General features: G+C 41.4%; 1 protein-coding gene across 1 annotated transcript; it reads right to left on the reverse strand.

Annotated features, from left to right (window-relative positions):
• Positions 1–243: 243 nt before the first annotated feature.
• tmem38b (transmembrane protein 38B) lies at positions 244–8,472 on the reverse strand. Its single transcript, XM_017407545.3, has 6 exons — positions 8,000–8,472; positions 3,795–3,951; positions 3,280–3,464; positions 3,080–3,167; positions 2,674–2,791; positions 244–1,048 (listed from the first exon to the last, which is right to left on the reverse strand). Exons 1-6 carry the CDS (start codon positions 8,115–8,117, stop codon positions 797–799), a joined length of 918 nt encoding a protein of 305 aa, XP_017263034.1. The 5' UTR covers positions 8,118–8,472; the 3' UTR covers positions 244–796.
• Between the last annotated feature and the right edge of the window lie 11,243 nt (positions 8,473–19,715).

Genomic DNA, 19,715 nt, shown 5'->3' on the forward strand with positions numbered 1-19,715 from the left:
TCTCTCCTGCAGGTTTTTAGAGAGGGTGAGGTATCAATCAGGTGCTGATGTTACACTGACGCAACATTTCAGCCTCCGGAGAGCTTTACTCCTGGACGCCGCGGGGATCCGAATCAGCTCACGGAACAGCTAAAGTCTCCGACACGTGACCCTGAGCACATACGTAAACAGAAAACCTGTTAGGAATCTGATAGGAAACACGAAACACCTCTCAAAGAACCAAGAAACGTCTGAAACACCAGCTAATTTTAATCTGTTTATTCTCATTCATCAGGCATTTCTAGAGATTTTACATTCAAGAGTGCAGGTTTTTTTGGTATAAATATGATAAAACATCTGAATGTCATAGAATATATTTCTCTTTAAAAACTCCAAGTAAGAAAATTAGCTTTGGCGCGAGGCAGAATATATATTTTTATATATAGAGAGAGAAAGAAAAAGATCAGCAGGTAGGTGCATAGCACTGGTCCCCAACACCTTGGAATATAGTTAGAAACAGTTTGTTCTCAAAATAAATATCTTTAGAAAAATAAAGAAGCTGTACTTTGTACAGTGTGTCATTCACATTCTTTACTGGTGGGGTGATGATCCCAGGATAAGGTGCAGGGGTGGAGGGATTCGCCTCTTCAGAACAAGCAGTTTGAAAAAGTTTTTTTTAAAGTCACTACACCGAAGTGCTTAGAAAAATGAACAGAAAAGTTTAAGTGAACTCCAAACATAACATCTGAAACATGAAGGATTAAACAACCTTGCTTTGAGGTAAAAAAGAAAAAAGGCGCTTCAGGGCGAAGGCTGACTAGTTGATCTTCTTGGTGTTCTCCGAGTTCTCCGACCCGTCTTTGGCTTTCAGCGAGCTGCCCTGTCCCGTGACAGGAGAGGTAGAGCCGTTCTCGCTGGACTCTTTGGTTGTGCCGTTATCGCAGCGTGGCTTCTTTAAGTCGCCTGTGAGCGCCGCGTACGGGGAGTGACCGGAAAACAGGGTCCTGTACAGGGCCGACTCGACGGAGGCGAAGGGTGAGGAGGAGGAGCCCGTCAGCATCATCCGGGACTAGAGACACAAAACAGAAATGAACAAAAGGAAGAAAAAGGCGCAACATGAGGAAAAGACGAGGTTCAGGAGGACGGTTGTTTCAAACTACTGTGGGCCTTCAAAGCAACGGCACAAACCAGACATTTCAGAATAAACAACAAAATTATTTTAGAGAACATACAGCAGTGTAACATCTCACAAAACATCAACAAACACGGCAACAAAATGGGAAACAAAAACATTTTTAAAAATGGTTTCCTGATGTTATAAGGCTGTTTTAATTGTGGGTTTTATTTTTTATTGTAGATTTGATTTTGTTGTTGTTTTCAAACTGATTGTTCTTAATGAAGTTGTTCCTTTTTCTTTTTGCGATAAACGTATTTTTAGTGTTTGAAAGTGAAACTAGTTCCAACTCTTTCCTTAAAACAGGTGCCTTTTAAAGTTACTTCAATCTGTATTTTGCATTAAAATAAAAGAAACATGATTACTTTGTATTCATTCAGCTGGTTGACTTTTACTGCTCTTATCAGCAAGGGTTTTTGTAACAGAAGCCACTTTTTTTCTGCAAATTAACCATAAAGTACAGCAAAAAATAATTGTAAGATATGAGACATAATTAAAGCAAGAAAGAGTTAAAGGTAAACCCAATCCTGGATTTACAGCAATCAGATGACTCAAGTTACAAAAGCATCAAATTTAGTTTTCTGTTTGCTGGGTGGACTGTTAGTTTAGTTCACAGAAATAGTAAAGGTTACGGCAGGATTAATATTTTTCTCTCAATTAAAAAAAAAAAAACAATCATACGGTTAACTAAAAAGGAACGGGTGAAAGTTGCGTACTCAAAAAGAAGGTTTGCTGTATAAATAAATAGCTCTAAAGACAGACTACATAAGAGGGCTTTGGTGCTATAGTTCTGTGTAAAAAGTGCCTTAATATGTGCACAATGTGGCTAAAGAGAGATCTAAATATGAAGAGGGTGAGGAGGGTCATAATTATGAGGCTAATTGGAGAATGTGCTTATTTAAACCATGTGATGTTGGTCTTATGTGTCTATAAAAGAACAGAAAATAGATACCAATCAGCATTTACTCTCCATTAGCAGAAGTCTGAACAACATCCACATCATCAGGAAGACAAAACAACAAACAGCAGGCTCGAACTCGGCTCCTGAATCTGACGAAATGGTTTGCCTGTAATTTGACAGATCAGTCAGACGGAGCTAACGGAGCAAAAGTTGAAAGAAAGAAGATGCGATAGATTTATCTGTGTCTCAGTGAAGAGCGCAAGTTTCCCAGAGAAGAGAAAAGTGGATGATGCAAGCTGATGAAAATGATGCAAACGCTCCAGCCCTGTGGGTAATACCCAGCTAATGTGAGTCACAGCAGCAAAAACTTAAAACAAAAAAAAAAGAAAAAAAGGAAAAAAAAAAAAAGAAACAGGGAGGAAGGTCATTTAAAAGACAAGATGTGAAAGATATGGCACCGAAACATCTGTTCATTTGAGGTGTTCTTTAATTAATAGAAACGAACGGTGCTCAATAGTTAATATCACCTTCCTGCTCAGCACGTCGATCCCTTCACCTTGGGTTAAAAATTCTCCTCGGTGTGTTAAAGTGTGAGTCACACCGGGGGCCTGACACTTACCTTGTTGACAACGATGAAAATGGTGTAGATGAGCATCAGGTGGTGCTTCTGCAGAGGCAGGTAGTGGGTCTGCTGCAGAGCAAAGAGCACCGCTCCCATCAGGGTGATCTTTGTGGGGCTGAACAGTTGAACAATTAAAAAAAAAAAAACATTTTTAAAAATCAGATCATTTACTATGAGTAAATATAATTTGAGCCTTCTGATGTGATGCGTACACACTAATTGGAATTTTAAAAAACAGCTTTATGGAGCATTATGTAATAAGTTTGGTTTATGTTTTCATCAGAACTTCACAAGAAGGTGCATCGACAAATAAAAATAAAAAAGTGCAAGTTTTATTTTGAGCATTTAGGAAACACCTAAATCCCTGATGTAATGTCAGAATCCTGTAGATTAGATTACTTACTAAGACATTTTGAGGAGCTCATTTGTTTCTGGCTTCCACACACCTCGAACAAGCTGCTCAAAATTACTTATGAGACCACCTCCGGCACCTGGGGAGAGAAGACGAGACGCACGGTTGAAAAACTTGCAGCGTCAACGCGAGCTGAACGTCAGGTGCCTTATGGCGATCTGAACGCGCTCCGACAGAAGCCACCCACTGACCTCTCGCCCACCCGATGGCGATCATAACCAGCAGGCTGTCTTTGTATTTGCTGTGGGCCTGCGTGACGCCTCCGAGGACCTTCCACGTCCTGGTCACCTCCTTCATGCCTGACAGCACCAACCTGAGGGGCTGCAGGGCGGCACAGGAGTACACCGCGTCCATGGGGCAGTAAAAGACGAGGTACCTGCGGAAGAGAGCGGGGGTTGTAGGACATGAAACAGACACTCACACTTCAGCGGCCAAGTCTGTGCAAACTACATGTGGCTTGGCTTCAAATACTTCCTGCAACCAGCAGAGGGCAATGTGTAATTTTAGGTGAGACGGGTGTGATTTTATATGACGCCTGCAGAGGGCACCAAACGCTTTAAAATTAAAAAGGAACTCAACTATAACCTTTGTTTCCTTTACTGACTCCTGCATGAAATAGTTGCCCCACTCCCACTAACTCTCACACTAGCTGCTTCCTCTCCTTTCCACTCGATTCGTATATATCCCCCCCGCTTTAATTATTTACCAGACGATTGAAGCAAGCAGAACACCCGTGCTGTTGGACAAAGGTGCTACTGGTGGCTCGGCCAGCATGATCCCCGACAGCACAGCCCCCCCAAAACAGTAGAGCATGGAGCTGAACCAGCAGGCCAAGGGGCTGACCCTGGACACCTCGAGGGCTCCTGTGGAAGAACAGAACGGAACAGAACGGAACGTGTAAGAATGATTGCACAAGCATGTTGAGCGTTGCACATTTCGTTCCTTCGCCACAGTTAAATCTCAAACTCATCACTGTTCGTGGCGAATCGTTCTTCAGAAATACACTGTTCCTTTTAATTGGGTGGAAGCACTTTTGCAACAAAGGGCATGTTGATAGATAACGTTGGGGAACTGATCTAATTGCATCCCGCGAATGTCCTTCCTCTGCTCTGTACTTTGAACTTTAAAATCTCACAGCAAGCTGCAGCCGGGGCTGACGGACCCTGCCTCTCTGCGAACACTATAAACGGGTTAATATTTACACAGTGGAGGAGACTGTGAGGCACATGGGTCAGACGGGGAAGAGGCCAAAGTATCAACGCTGTGCTACACTCCGAAGTTCAGCAACCCGTGAAGTCTAAATGATATTTAGCTCATTCTAATTCATTATTCATAATTCTAATTAATTCTGGATGAAACAAACAGCATGAGAACTGCTCTGCTATGACGTCACGAGTTTAGATTTCCTTTGTTTAAATGAATAAAAGGCTCTGTAAATACAGTTTGCCTAAGCTGAAGGACAACAGTGAGAGTTTGTGTGCTCTTTATAAAACGCTGCGTAGTGAGACACCAGCACAGCTCAACCCAAACTACCAGGCCAATGTGCACCGAATCGTTCGTTCACCTCAGACAGGTGGGCGTTATTTAACTCTGACGCACTCATCCTGAGTAACTCGATACCCACTCGGGGCTGTAAAGGTAATCTGAGGATTACAGGAAGATTACGGACTCAAGTATCTGCTTGTTTTCTCTGTAGGCTGCTTTGAACTCATTCCGCGCAGATCACAGTTTTTATTTTACAGCTGTTTATGGTGTAGGTAGTAGGTAAATGAAAAGATAAAGCATGGGGGAAATTATACATGAGCCAAGCCACAAATAAAACTGAAAAGAGATCCATTTTACACTGAGTGATGGTCTTCAGGTATGTCTTCAAAATGCAGTGTGCCCCTGATTACATGTGATAGAGGTCCGCGGTGGTTTTAAGCGTGCACAAAACTTCCATGACAAAGCTGTGGTGGTTTATCATGGTGGAAGCATATCGGGATCCTTGGTAGAGCGTGGTGGCAGCACATCCAACACATCCATGTGGAGCTCGTGAGCAGCAGTGTGGCTTGGTCATGGAGAATCTGAAGCCGGGCTGGTTACACTGGCCTCAATGCTTAGGCTACAACCGTGATTGTGGTGACGTTTGGAAACAACCGAGCGGACACATGAAGCCCGTGCTGGTCGTGTCGTGATCGCCCAGCATGCAGCTGCATCCTGACAGGCGTACAGAGAGTGAGGGTGCAGAAGACCACATCAGAGGCGTGGAAAATAGCAGGAAAAACCCCATTTGGTGAGTTCTGATACACAAACGCAGCATCAGAAGCACTGCTAAGTGTGACTTTAAAGTTTCACCTTTTGACCTTAAGCAGCAGCTGCAACAGTAAGTACTCGAGGAATGTCTGAAAACTGTGACAGATAAGAAAGAGTGCTGAAAAATCTCTTCTGTCTGTCATTTACATCCTCCACAGTAAGCAGCAGTCACTGCAGTTTAAAAGTGCAGCATATTGTTTGTACAAAAAAAAAAACACTGATGATGCTTTCTCATCACTTTTACTTCTGCTGCAAAAATAAGATCCTGCATCCACTGACTCACCAGAAAACCGACATTAGAAAGAAATCCCAAAGTGAAGCAGGCTCCATTCATCAAACAAAGCAAGTTGTCGAGGTTTTATTTTTTGTTGACATAAAAACAGAGACGACTTGGACACTCTGGACTGCAGGCGTGCCTTCACCGCACCCTGTCGTCTGGTTTTGCATATGGAGGACACACATCTACAAGTCAAATCTAGGTAATTAGGCCACTTGCACTGCTGCTGTCCCACGTCATACACTCAAACTTTCACTTCTATAAAACCAGAAACATGTATAATAAGTATAAGTATAAGTCCTGTCATTGCTGGGAATTGACGCCGGCAGGACCCAGCTTACAGAAGCTGCCATGTTGTATTTTTGGGACCAGAGAAAAATGCTTACGGGGTCTACGGGGATGCTGGTCCCCTTCCAGATTCACCTTCCAGCATCCTGTATTATATTATACAGTCTTTGGATAAAAACTGTTAAGATCTCATGTTTTTTTTTTAATCGCCTCTCTTAGCTCCTCCTCATCTTCATCATCTGCTCTAAATGACTAAAAACTATTGTTGACTGTTTGGGATTTCAACCAAACCCCACTGTTGAACCTATGATCACTGTGCCTCCTTTACATCTCTGCCTTCCTGCTCCCTAAACACTCCCCTTGTGGCAGAACAAGCAATTTGAGTTAAAAATAGCCGACTAATAAGATAAACACTTAAAGAGAGCTGCCAGCCGGTCTCGAAATGCTGAGCAGAAAACTGCATTTGTGTCCGTTTTCCTACAAACATGTAAATAACAGACTCATATTTTTTTTTTTTTTTTTAAATTCAGACACTTCTTGGGAGATTCTCTCAGTAACTTGTTGTCAGCCTAGTTGGCTAACTTCAAGTCCTATGTTAAAAGGAAATAAACACCCTCTCTTATTTGTCTGGTTTGTCGAGATTTAAAACTTTGTTTATCTCCCCTCTGGTCACACGGTCGGATGCCAGGAGTAAAGGACAATGGGTTTGAAAATGTCACAGCAGCTCAGATGCTTGGAGAGGCAGGATCCAAAATAGATTCAGAGCAGTGGGACTACAATGAGCCGCGTCCGGGGTCTGAATGTTTGCGTGTGTTGAAAGTGTACTGCCGGGACGGTTAAAAGTTCCAACTGTCCCCACAGCGACAATCAGAACAACGTTAACAGAGATCAGATCAGTGGCCGACTTCGGTCTGAGTTACTATCGTGCCCTGGGGCAAACTAAATGTTGGTTCTGAAGTGCTGCTTGGTGGATGAGGTGTTTTACAGAGGCTTATGTGATTTTACACCGAGCAGTCCTCCCACTTCTTTGGGAAAGCAGCGAAGACGACTGACGGCCGGTGGCGGACCCTTGGCGTTTCTTGTGCTGCTGACACGGCGCTCAGGCGTCAGTGATTTAAGTCTCGTGTAGAAAAGAAGCTGCTCTGCTCCTCGGGGCAGCGGTTGGAGCTCCGAGGAAAAGACTGCAGTGCTGACGAAGCAGCCGGGCGGGCACATTCAGTTAAAGGAGGGCACGTTTTTTTTATCTGCGACGCACCAGCAGCCAGTAAATTCACCAAACCGGCAGCTGAGCTGGACGCAACTCCCTGAAAATTACCCAGGAAAACTGCATAGGACTCACCTGGGAGATAGTTTAACTTTATCATTTCATAGCAGATCTAAAACACCTGCACGGTCACAAAATGCACCAATCCAGATCTGTAGCTGATGCCTCTGAAATGCTATTAAAAGAAAACTAAATTATTTTAAGCACAAAACAATTCACTGATGGATTTATTGGTTGGTAATACATGAAACCAATTAGGTCTAATAATTAACTTTCACTGATAAAAACCTAATCATTGCTTTTTCATTTTGAATAGCCTCCACTTCTCATTTATAACTAACTTTGAGTCAAATGAGAAATTATATATTTTGACACAAACTTTCAACAGAAACTTTTAGGTAGTTTTATTTTATGATTCAAGGTTAAAATTAAACCATTAGCTATTATTTAAATATGAATTTTGTTCCGTTTGATGTATTAAAAACACATACATAACATATAAAAGGTAAATATAAAAACAGTTAATATTTTGTTTGTGTTGCATTTTGTTGCAGTGCATTGCGATACATTAAGTTGGTGTTTAATTCCAACCCCGCTGTGTTTTAGAGTGTATTTGTTTATTTATTTAGTCACTTTTTTTTCTGCGTTTGGTTTACGTGGCTTTCAGGAGGGGAAGCAGTTGGAAGTTTGACAGTTTGAACTATCCGCCGAACTTCACCAGAACCGAGCTGCCGCTTTCCAAAATAATCATAATAATAATAAATAAGCTGCTGAACTTCCTCCTTACCTGGCTGCTCCCTCAGAGCCATCACCGACACGACATAGTGCGCCATCTCAAAGTAAGGAAACATGGACAGGTTCGCCAGCCCGTGGGACAGCTCGTCCAACATCCCGAACAAATCCATTACTGTCTCGACTGCAGTGAGCTATGCTAGTTCATTCCAACGGAGAGAAGAAAGAGAGAAAAAAGGCACCGGTCCAACAGCGGAGCATCAGGCCGAGCACAGGGCTTGCATCCACGGTGTGTGAGGTCTGACTCGAGCCGGAGGAGGAGGAGGAGGAGGAGGAGGAGGGGGACACAACAGCTGTGTTTGTGCCGAGCAGGAGCAACTCACAGCTGGCTAGTTAACGTGAAGGATGGCCGCTCGTCGCCGGGCAACAGCTCGGTACTAATATGGGATGGTCACTATCAACCGTCACTCACGCGCTGGTGTCAACCGCCGCGCATAGGCGGAATTCCTGCTCTGCTTCCGCCATGCAGGCGATGCAGTGGGCGGAGCCGCAAGTGAGAGCGCCGCCAGCCAATCAGGTGTCAGAGGGTGGCCTCGTGAAGTGATGGGACAGGAAGTTTGATCAAGCTAACAGCCCTCCCGTGTAGCTGCTGGCTGTTGAAAAACTTCCCACTTTATTGTTTTTTTTTTCTTTCATTTTTTTGTTTGTTTTTAAATTTTTTTGTGTGTCTGTGCACTTTTATGCATTTTCAAATTTTACTTTTCCTGTTGGACAGCATATTCAGCTGCTAGGCGTGAAGTGACTTGTTGCATTTTTGCTACTGATAACAGCAGTGGTGCAATCCATCCATCCATCCATCCATCCATCCATCCATCCATTCATTCATCCATCCATCACGGAGGCAACAGGTTTATGAAGGCAACACAGAAACCCCTTTCCCATACTATGCAACACTAAAATCATTTCATGTTTTGTTGCTATTGTCAAACTATTAAAAATCCAGGAACCTTTAAATAATAATTAAAATTGTTCAAATTATGTTCTGCTCCTCTCTGGTTTTCCTGCTTACTTTTTTGCAGATCATGTACTGCTGTTTTAAAACCATTTTAATAACTTCCACTGGAGCGGTGCCACCAACGTGCTTAAACATCCATTTTGTGAATAAAAGATGTATGAATTTAACAAAGCTTAACAGCTTTGATAACAGTGAGCTCAAATTCAAAGCCAAACTAGTCAAGGCAACGAAACCAAACAGAAAATGATATGTGCAGGCACAACTATACCGTGAGTAACTGGAGAGGAAACTTAACACCAAATGACAGCAAAAGAGACACTTGAATAAAGTTGAATTCTGCTTTACTTTATTTTGTTTTTACAGATAAAAGAAGCACCAAAGTGACACGTCGGAGCAAAACTGATCCTGGTGTTGTGCAGGCCCAGGCCAAAGGGAAACACTTTATTCCTGTCCATTTACAGAGCAAACACAGGCAGGATCACTTTTTTTCTTACTTCTGTCAGTGTGATTTACTGCAACATTAAAAGTCAGATCTTGTGTGTCAGCAAACATTACCTCACCGGTGGAAGCTGCAGAACTGGTTAGTCTGTGGCGTCAAACGCAAAATCCAGAAACTGCAATAAAGCAACTGAAAAGCACCAGTTCATTGTAAGACATGTACACAAGTCCCCACTAAAAACAACAGAGGAAAACAATTAATTAATCAGACTCAGATGTCATGTTCTTGGCCGTGGACTCAATGTTGATTTGCTTCTGAAATCTTTGCACCATGGGAGAGCATGACACCTGCTGGTGAGTAAGCCTATATTCATTTTCTTCATGTCCTTATATATTCAGCAACAACTGAGGAATTCCAAAATGAGAATATGCTGAGTCATAATAGGTTAATGGATACAGAGACAGTTGTTAAATACCACGTCTAACTCTGCTTCACTGACGCTTAATTGACCCTGTAGCTGTATCAGTTATATTAATTATGTAATCACTGAAAAATAATCAGTAATTCAGGACTTCAGTATGTTTTATAAAACTTTAGGTTTATGTATTATAAATGATAAGTGACAAAACAGAGTACAGGTGAGGATGAAACATTTGAGGAGAATTTGTAATGTAAGCCAGGCCCCAGTAGATGGCAGTGCTCGACCACCTATGACGTAATCCACTGTTCACCTCCACTAACTTCTGGCTGCACATATTCTTACAGAAAAAAATATCCATTTATCACCAGCAGCTGTCAACAAGGGAGTAATTTCACATTACATGCTGCCTTATTAAAAACGATAAATCAGAATGAAGAGATTACATGTGGGAAACTAATATAAAAATTAGTCTGTATTTGACAAGCAGTAGTCTCCAAACTTTGATCGTTTTTATGTTTTGAGCCCTGTGAATGAAGCTGGTACTGCGTTAGTTTATATCATTTCAAAGGTATTGTGTCCTCTCATTAAAAGATGAGATGATCCCCATGATATGATGAGATGATTATAATTATCATGAAGCGATTCACGTGGAAAAAGAGACCATCATTCACAGTCGAACTCCACCCATAGCCAGTCATTTGGAGCCACACAGTCCAGCTCGGAAATTTAAGTCATATTCTCAGGACTAAACTTCCTGCCTCTGACAGCTCAGAGGCCGCGTCTCATTCCTCATTCCTTGGATTTTTTTGGGTCCACCTCAAACAATCAGGGGCTGAATCTGGGGTTTCCAGAACAACTGGAATCTTTCTGCCAATCTGTCCTCAAGCTTCCCGCCCGTTTGCCGCCTTTTCTCGAGGAAACCAGGCAAGGGTGAGGCCAGATAAGATCGCCCTCGTCTTCCCAATAGTTTCATGCAGAGGTATTTCCTGGTACGGGAACGGCTTTTGTTGCATTCGTCAAACAATTGAAGGTCAAGCAAAAAATATGCTGCTGGAATTTGAAGAAAATAACTTTGTTCGTGTGATAAAATGCTGTGGCAGCAACAATAAACCACAATGTTTTGGCTTGTCTATTGGATTTCTAGTCATTTTTTTTCCCACACAGCAAAAAAATTGATGCAATAACAAAGGAAATTGACTGAACCTGCCTGCTCATGTCTAAAAATCACATGAAATGATCTTTCTCCCTAAAAATAACTGCTAAAAACTAAAAAAGAAAAAGAGACTGACTCAGGCATTCACACAACAAGCAAACATCTAATGATGCCATTAATATAGTTCCTTTTTTTCTGACAATGCCTGTAGACTTTTGCCCAAATAGAAAGCTTGGACATTTTAACCAGTGTCCCTGAGACATGTTTACATCAACATCTATCTCAAAACTGGTGACTCAGGCCGCGACACATGACACCTTCACATGTAAGTCCCCAGCAACGCCGCTTAAAACAGAAACTTGCTCCAAAATGCTCTGAAATAACCAGTGGCATTTTGTGGTCAAGTAACAGCAACATAAAACCAGTCACACGGAGAACAGGTGTTTAATGAACACAACGGGGGAAATTACAATAGAAATTCACCTGGTGGGTTGTTTGATTTTGGATGATTCATATTCAGAGCAGATCACTAAGAAATAGGACTACATCAGTGTTACAGCGACAAAACCGAAACATCAGCGCTGACGTAGTCTCGTGGTGCTTCATCCCTTTTTTCTTTAAAGTGAGAAACTGCTGAGGCTTTGCTCACATCCTTAAGTCTCATGGTCAAGCTTCCTCAATCAAAAGGAAAAAAACACAAAGTTTGTCAAGCAAAGACTCGCTCGCTTTTATTCTTTAAATGGTGTTCATAATAAAAACTGCAGTCCTGCCTTCACAATGACGGAAAAGGTCCAAAGAGGTTCAAGATCAGCTCCTCGGAGCAATGCAAACCCTTCCCTCTTCTCACTCAGACACAACCACATAAAACCCCTGCAATTAGTTCAAGCCAACAGACAGAAGGAATATTGATCTGGGCTGCATCGATTAAAGATATTTAGAAAGGTCTACAACGAGCAAACACTGACTGGGAGCCATAAATCATATCAGTATGATATCCTTGCATTAAAATAAAAAAATAAACTGTTTTCTTCTGTATTTAACGAATAATATAAACCTATTTCTGCTGTAAGAATGTGCTGTTATACAAAATGTATTTCCTTCAATAATGTATTTTTTAAATAAAATCTCAGCTATGTTTTACTTTCATTTTGGTCCACAGTGGAGTGTGGGAACAAAAGGTCTGATTATGCATTAAGTAAATGCAAAAACAAAAACCAGGTATTTTGACAGTATGGGTAAATTATATGTCTGATTCAGTTGGTTCTTGGAACTGCATAACTATTTAGTAATCAATATAAAGCCTGTGACAACAATTTTACTGCCAAATCACACGCACACACAATAATTCTGTTTATTGATTTTCAGTCAGACTGAATTAAGATGGCTGCCTTAAATGGCCTCTTTTTTGGGGCCAGGGATGTGCACGAAAAAGTTGGCTTGCCATTAAAACACATCAGAAACAGGTTGTTTTGAAGTTCACACATTAGCTTGTGCAGTTTTAACCTTTAAAAACTTCGAAGACAACAACAACAACAAAAGAACCGTCAGGAAAGCCTGCGGTTGACTGAGCCTAAATGTGACAGTTTTCACTTCACCTGTCAGGCTTCTTTTATCGTTACTTTGCCATCCCTGTTTGTAGTGCAAACATGTTCTAAAAAAGAACCCTAAGGTCCACGTCCTTTTGGGAAACTCTCTAGCCCCAGAACCATTAGAGAGACGAGCCTAAGAACAGTTTGAACTGACTCTAATTGGATCAAAGAGTTCATATATTATCTTAATTATATATGCCTTAAAAAATCAAGTCATCTCACTTTGTTGTCTCTTGAAGATGTTTCACCTTTCATATGAAAGGCTTATAGTCAGAGTTGGGAAAATCGCTCTAAAATCTTCTTTAGAATCATGAGTCACTGACCCACCTGTCTGTCCTGTGAAACAGTCGGTCACTGTGAGGTGACTAACAACAAGACCAACCAGTTAAAGTGTTTTGATCACCAACCATTCCAGCTGCCTGGTAGAAAGGATCAAGAATGCACTGCAGGTGTTGGAAGGGTGGGATCTCGAGGCAGCCCCTTCTGTTAAGAGTTGGTTTTTCTTTTCTCGTTTGATGTAGACGGCCTTCTTCACTGCATCTGCAGCAGCTAGCATCTAGAATTACCATGACCTGAATGACTGAGGATAGCCCCTTACACATAATGGTTCTGCAGTATGGCTGAAAAAAAAACCCTTTTCTTTAAGTCCGCTTCTGTAATTCACACATGAGCCAATCATGCTGTCCAAGTCACACCACAGAAGCCAGCACTGGAAAGCCAGTGGAGTGACAGCAGCAGCACTGGTTAGAGTATAACATCGAACTCAATGCCCCGACTTCACACATACTCACCAGCTCATCTCTATGACTACCTCTAGCGTCACTGGAGCGCCTTGGCCATTTCACACATGACACCGATGTAAGAACAACGCATCTCGGGTTCAGCTTGAAAGTGCTGTCTGAAAGGGGCTAATGGTTCGTAGCTTTTTTCTCATGATTGCAGCTCCTCGCTTCATTAACTCTAGTACCGTCCCCCAGAGGTCATTTTGAAAGTGCTTATACAAAGGTGACAGACCATTTAGTTATTTTCCTCTTTGCTGGAAAGAGCTTGAAATGACTCAAACAACTTGGAAGTGTGACCAATGGGACAACGCGGTCGGCAGAGTATTGAATACAGAGAAGGTCAGTCAGCGAGTCAGCTTGTTGTTTCCTTCCTCGGGGAACCAAATGTATGTGGGGCATTGGCCGCCTTTGGGTATGGCTGGAAAAACCTCTCACCCTCAAGACATTTCCACAGAGCTCTCAATGTCCAACTACACACACAAACACAATTTAGGCACAAAAAAGTGCACTCATTTCTATCTATGGTATCTCCAGCTACGTGTGTGTGTGCTGGGGCGAGCTGGGTTTGTGTCAGCCTGACCACACAACTATGCAGGGAGTCATGTGGCTTGCGTCATTCTGTGGTAAATTAGAAGTCACGCTCTAAACAGATTATTTTAGTCTCTGATTATATGAGCACCAAATGATGGCTTAGCCTAAACAACAGCGACTCTGCCCTAATGTTCCCTCTTTGATTGCACAGAGGAGGTCTTGATGATAATTATTATTCTAAAGACATTTGCACAAACTGATCAGTGAATAAATGTGGACGTTTGCTTGCATACCTATGCTTACTTCCAATATTTTTAGTAAACTTTGCAAGCAATGTTTGTGTATTTTGGAAGGTATTTGGTGAGTATAACTGTTGCTTTCACTGCATCATTTATGTTAATATATCAGTACAATTATTTAAAGAAAGCACTGTTACAGAAATAATACAATCCACTTTTTAGGTGATTTTAACGATCAACTTTCTGAAGATTTAATCTCTATTTCCTTCTCTGTTTTTCGCCGGATGCAGCTGGCTGTTTTTGCATGCAAGCAGGAAGTGAGGAAGGTGGAACTCTTCATGTGCTAAAAAAAACAAAACAAAACCTTCCAGTGGTTCTATTTTAAATGATCAACACAAACAAAATGGATCACATTATGTATCGTATCGTACAGTTGGAAGAAAAACCACGCGGGTTGCACTGCATCCTAATGAAAAGTCCAAACCAGCCTTCACTCCACCGTAAAAACAAAAACGTTCTCGTATATTTTTTTTCTTCTCTACCAAAATCAACCATATAATTTCAAGTGAGCCAAAACTGGGTGTTGCCTTCTTTCTGGTGAAACCGTGCCACGTGTTTGGTTGATGAGGTGGAGGATGATGAAATATCCTGACAGAAACCGTGACTATTTTTGTCAGTAAGTCAGAGTTAGATAGAAAAAAAATCCTGATGATTTATACCATCCAGTCTGAGCTTGTGTCTGTGTGTGTGTATGCACCTCTACAGTCTGCATTTGGACTCTGATATTAGAGAAGCCAGACCTCTCAATAACAAAACCTTACACTTAAACTAAATAAATATAGTTATATTTAAGTGTAATATCAACTAAAAACAGTTTCACTAACCCAATGCAGGTTTTAACCTCAATAAAGGCATCCAATCCTGGGAAAGAACTGAAAGGATGAAAAGTAGGTGATCATGTAACCATCTGTGTCAGGGTGTGTGTGTTCATTAGCAAAATCTAGATCTCAGGAACCACTGGGCAGATTTTAATTCAATTTACAGAATGCAATAACTGGATGGACAATGATTTTGTAGTCATCTGAGATGACCGCCACAGCTAATCAACCAACAGCAAACACAAAAACGGCTACAACTCAGTCAGTCTTACAGATATTGAGCTAAAATTTGGTATGGTAGTAGCTGAAAGTCATGCCCAACACATAGTCTGAGCACTGACTGGTCATGCAAAAACTTTGTTTAAAACTTTGACGAGCAAGACTTTGGGTGATACTCACTCTTTCAAGGAATGCTAGTTTATTTTAACCCTTTTTTAAGCTGCATGTGCAGAAAGTCCGTGGTATAAGCAGTGTAAACCTTCTCTCTTTTATGTTGTAGTCCCAAAAATAAACCAGTATTTATAAATGAAAAAACATTTTTTGTTGGTTACATCAGGGAGTAAGAACGTGTAGAGAATAATGCTAACAGTGAAAAGAAGAGTGGGCTGTCAAAGTCAAATTAAAAGGAAATAAGGACTATGTTTTATTAATCTGTAGTGCAAGTTTTTCCTTATTTAATAAATGTTTGTTATGATTAAAATGGCAAGTTAGGCTATGATTGTTTGGTACAGTTTACCATGCTTACTGCATCCTCTTTGCATTGCTTAAACATAACTCCTCACACGAAAGGCTCTGACTGAATGAAAGCTCTGGAAATTTATTGAAATTCAAAGACATTATGCAGTGAGGAAACGGGAGAAAAAAAAACATCTTCTTGCACAATGTGATGCATTTATTTAAACCTCAGTCCAGCTATTCATCTCTTTCTTGTCTTACAGTTGCCTTGAACAAGGTGTGAGGCAACAAATCAATTTAAAGCCAAATCCTCTCAGGATGCCAAAGCTCCTATTCAATCTCTACTTGCTTTCAAGTGATTATGCAAAGAAAGGACAAAAAAAAAAGAAAAAACAAAAAGTTCAGTGTTTGTGCAACGCTGTGGGAAAACTGGTAGTGTTTTGCACTTAGTGAAAAGAGTCAACCTTCCTTGTTAAACTCAAAGCCAAGCTCTCAAAAGCGTGCCGTCAAGGACACTTTGACTTAATTACATCAGCTCAATCTTAAGTGACAGGAACGTGTTCAAGATGAAACTGTATCTGCAAGAAAATGCACCCCCACCCAAAAAAAATCATGTTTAATTATTTCATAAAGGTAACTTCACGGTTCTCTAATCAGCTTTATTTCAAGTTGTGCCCTTTAAAAGTAACTCAATTCCCTTACTATGCATTCTCAGTAATTCAGACAGACATTAATCAAGCCTGACTAGAGCAGTTGTCATGCTGAGGAGGAATGCTCCACTCGACTCCCTCCGTTTCTGAGGATAATTGGTACTGATTACCACTTCTTAGTGTGCGTACGCACTGCTCACTGATGAGGAAAGATGCTCATAAACACGCTGGTTGTGTTCAAAATTCGGCTCACAAAAGCTCCTGCGTGCACATCCACACTGTGAGCCTCATTATCTCCAGCAGCTCATACCTGCAGAGGAGGAAACTTGTTTATTTGACTTTCTATGTCTCCTAAAGACATTCCACGGAGGCTTTCCCACGCTGAGGGTAATGCTGGTAGCTTGTGGCAGATGGGTTTAAAGGCTGGAGACCTTTTGGACTTTGTGTTGATAGTCTGTGCCTGAAAATGCTTTGTGTTAATACACAACACGCATACCTCCGAGACAAGTCCAGACATGTTAGAGGAGAGCAAGCACTTTCTCAGTTATTGCTGAGTGTGCATGTGTGTACCCAGACAAGAGGATTTAAATGTTGCAGGATTATTGCTTGGTTTCTTTGTCGTGTCTCGGAGTCACACACCGATGCTGTGTGCAGATTTTTTTTTTTTTTAAAACAGGGTGGCTATGTTTACAGAGGGCAGCAACAGTCAAGCTTTAAAAAACTGTCTTGATAATCCGGCTATCCTTAGAAAGTGAGTTGTAACAGAGGAGAAAACACAAGCGCGGAGTTGCCGTGAAGCATGTGGCTCCAAAATAGATCTTATCAGAGTGGCTCCTGTTGCCAGACGACAGTTTGCTCTGTCTATTTTCTGTGAAAACACAGACACCCGCTTCACTGCTAAGGCCCGATCCAGCCTCCCCCGGAGCGCCCACTGTCACCGTGTATCAGCGGTGTTTTTGGTGAAACCAGAGTCCTCAGACATCAGAGGGCCAAGGACGCGGAGCAAAGAACAGGGACCCCACCCCTCGGCTTCTTTCTCACCACCAGCTGCCAGCGAGGGCCAGATCAGTGGCCCGGGTAACTGATTTACACCCTGCAGGTGTCCCGCATGTCCTATGTGCATGCATGCATAAGTCAACGCACGTGCAATCGCAGAGCAAATCGGCCCCTTTGGTGTATTTTAGCATTTAGTTAGGGTTGTGAAGTGAAACAGAGATAAATGCTTCACACTTTGAGCCCATCGTATTCATTTTGCATGATAAAACTCTTTGAGTCAGCAATCAAATTCATTTTGTGCTTTTTGCCTGTAATATTATGTATAACAATATTTAAAAAATTGTTGTAGTTCAAAAAGACAATATACATATATTATTTTGTTCTCTTATATATATATATGTACAATGTAAAGCCACAGAGTTAAATAAATGCTAGCTGGTTCCATTTTTTAGTCTAAATGGATAACCAAGTTCTGTCTAATTAAGAGCATTTAACTTGAAGGGATAGCTCAGATCTCTGAAGTGGGTTTCTGTGGAATGGTTATGAACAATCATTATCTTACCTTGTTGTAAATAGTTTTTAGTTTGGAGGAGTATAATTTAATTCTGACCAGATACTAACGACTATTCTTAGTAGAGCCAAAACCAAAGTGGATTGTTGTTGTTTTCAAACCACTCCAATCTGAAATATTTCACAACTGTTTGTGTAAATGCTGTTTTATGAACTTTTACACTTCTGTCAGTTTTTTGTTATATGTTTATTCAGGTTTTTTAGGATAATCATGCTGGAAGTGCCCAGGTTGCACTGGACATGCTGCAGCTAGTTACCATTTACTGATATTTGCTTTTGCTAATCATCAGAGTGACCTTTATTTTTGTTATTTTTGATAATATGTTTTTTATTAGGCAATCTTATCAAGTACAACTTGCATGATCCCCTGGTAGTTTGGTTTGGCCTTAAATTAGATGGCCTTTTTGCAGTGTGGGTAAGAACAAGAAGAAGTTTCTGATTCTTTCTGAAATCATTCTGAAACACCCCTTTTACCATCCTTCTCTGATTTCATGTTCCCAGTCTTCATAAAGGGTACACTATCAGAGGAGACGGAGATGGGGAAGGATGAGATGATAAGAAAGAAAGATGGCGGGGTGGGCAGTGGAGTGTTGTGGGGGTCAAGTTATTGCAGACTGCTGATTCAGCTCTTCCCACCACCCATCACGCGATCTATTCCAGTGTTTCCTGAGGGAGAAGTTACGTTCTCATGGCTGCTGCTCAATATAAAACAAAAACCCTTACAGGACAGACAGCACTTAGTGCCGAGGATCGGATTACTCGGATGTGGCAATACATGGTGAAAAAGCTCCAGAGGAAAAGCTCAAGAATCCAACAATAAGCTGAAGTATAAAACTGTCAACAGCTCAGTGGTTGTAAATGTTGAGGTGGTGGGCAGAAAGCTTCGTCACCATGCAGTTCTACCTCCATCTGTCCCACAGGAAATGGATGAAGTCAAAGATTCTTAAATATAAATGAATGTCTTTCCACATCTGTCAAAACAGCACTGTTTGTCCTCAGTTTCCCCCCCATGCTGTCCCCTGATTCAGCCTACCCAGTGTGCCTCGTATCCAAACAATAGTGACAAATGCGTAGAAGGTCAAGGCTGAGCTAGGTGTCACCCGTCAGCCAGCTGAGCCCAGAAACTTTGACGAACTTGTCTAATTGGCCGACAGGAAGGAAGCCTGTGAATGCAAGGAAGTGAGGTTCACTGAAAAGACCCAACAGCTGCAGCGGCCTTGCTCGTTAAGGGTAAAAAACCAGTAAAAGTTTCCTGAGTGTGCTCAAGTCTGGCTGCTGTCGCTTAGCAACGCTGATTGAGTTTTACCACTGAGAGACTGTTATCTATTCCTGACTGCCCTGTCCTGCTGGAAAGGTCTTCTCAGATGTGTGTGGAACCACGACGTGCTGATGAGTATCTAAAAACTATGTCAGTTACCTATTATTGTCCTACTACTCTTATCTGATGTGTGAGTCAGTAACGGGGAAAGAATCAGGCACGATGCAGTCAGCTAAGAAGCTATTTGGATTTAAATAAATAACACGTTGACCTCAATTCTTGACAAAAATCCAGGAAAATCAGCTTGGAGACAGTTGTACGCTCACTGATTTTTAATATCTTTTTCACTTAACTGACTGTAATAGTCTGCCACAGTTAGATGGTACCAGCTGCTAATTAAAACACCTGCATGTGGGAGTTTAAAGTCAAACTACGGGTATTTTTAAGCCCCGCTGTGAAACTGTTTTATATAAATAAATCAGACGCCTAAAAACTGTATTTTCTTTTAAATATTAACAGTCTATATAGTGTAAATTAGTAAAATATATAACATTTCTAGGGGCAAATACCAGCTT

Source organism: Kryptolebias marmoratus, linkage group LG14 (genome assembly GCF_001649575.2).
Source record: "Kryptolebias marmoratus isolate JLee-2015 linkage group LG14, ASM164957v2, whole genome shotgun sequence".
In the NCBI taxonomy this organism is placed as follows: Eukaryota; Metazoa; Chordata; class Actinopteri; order Cyprinodontiformes; family Rivulidae; genus Kryptolebias; species Kryptolebias marmoratus.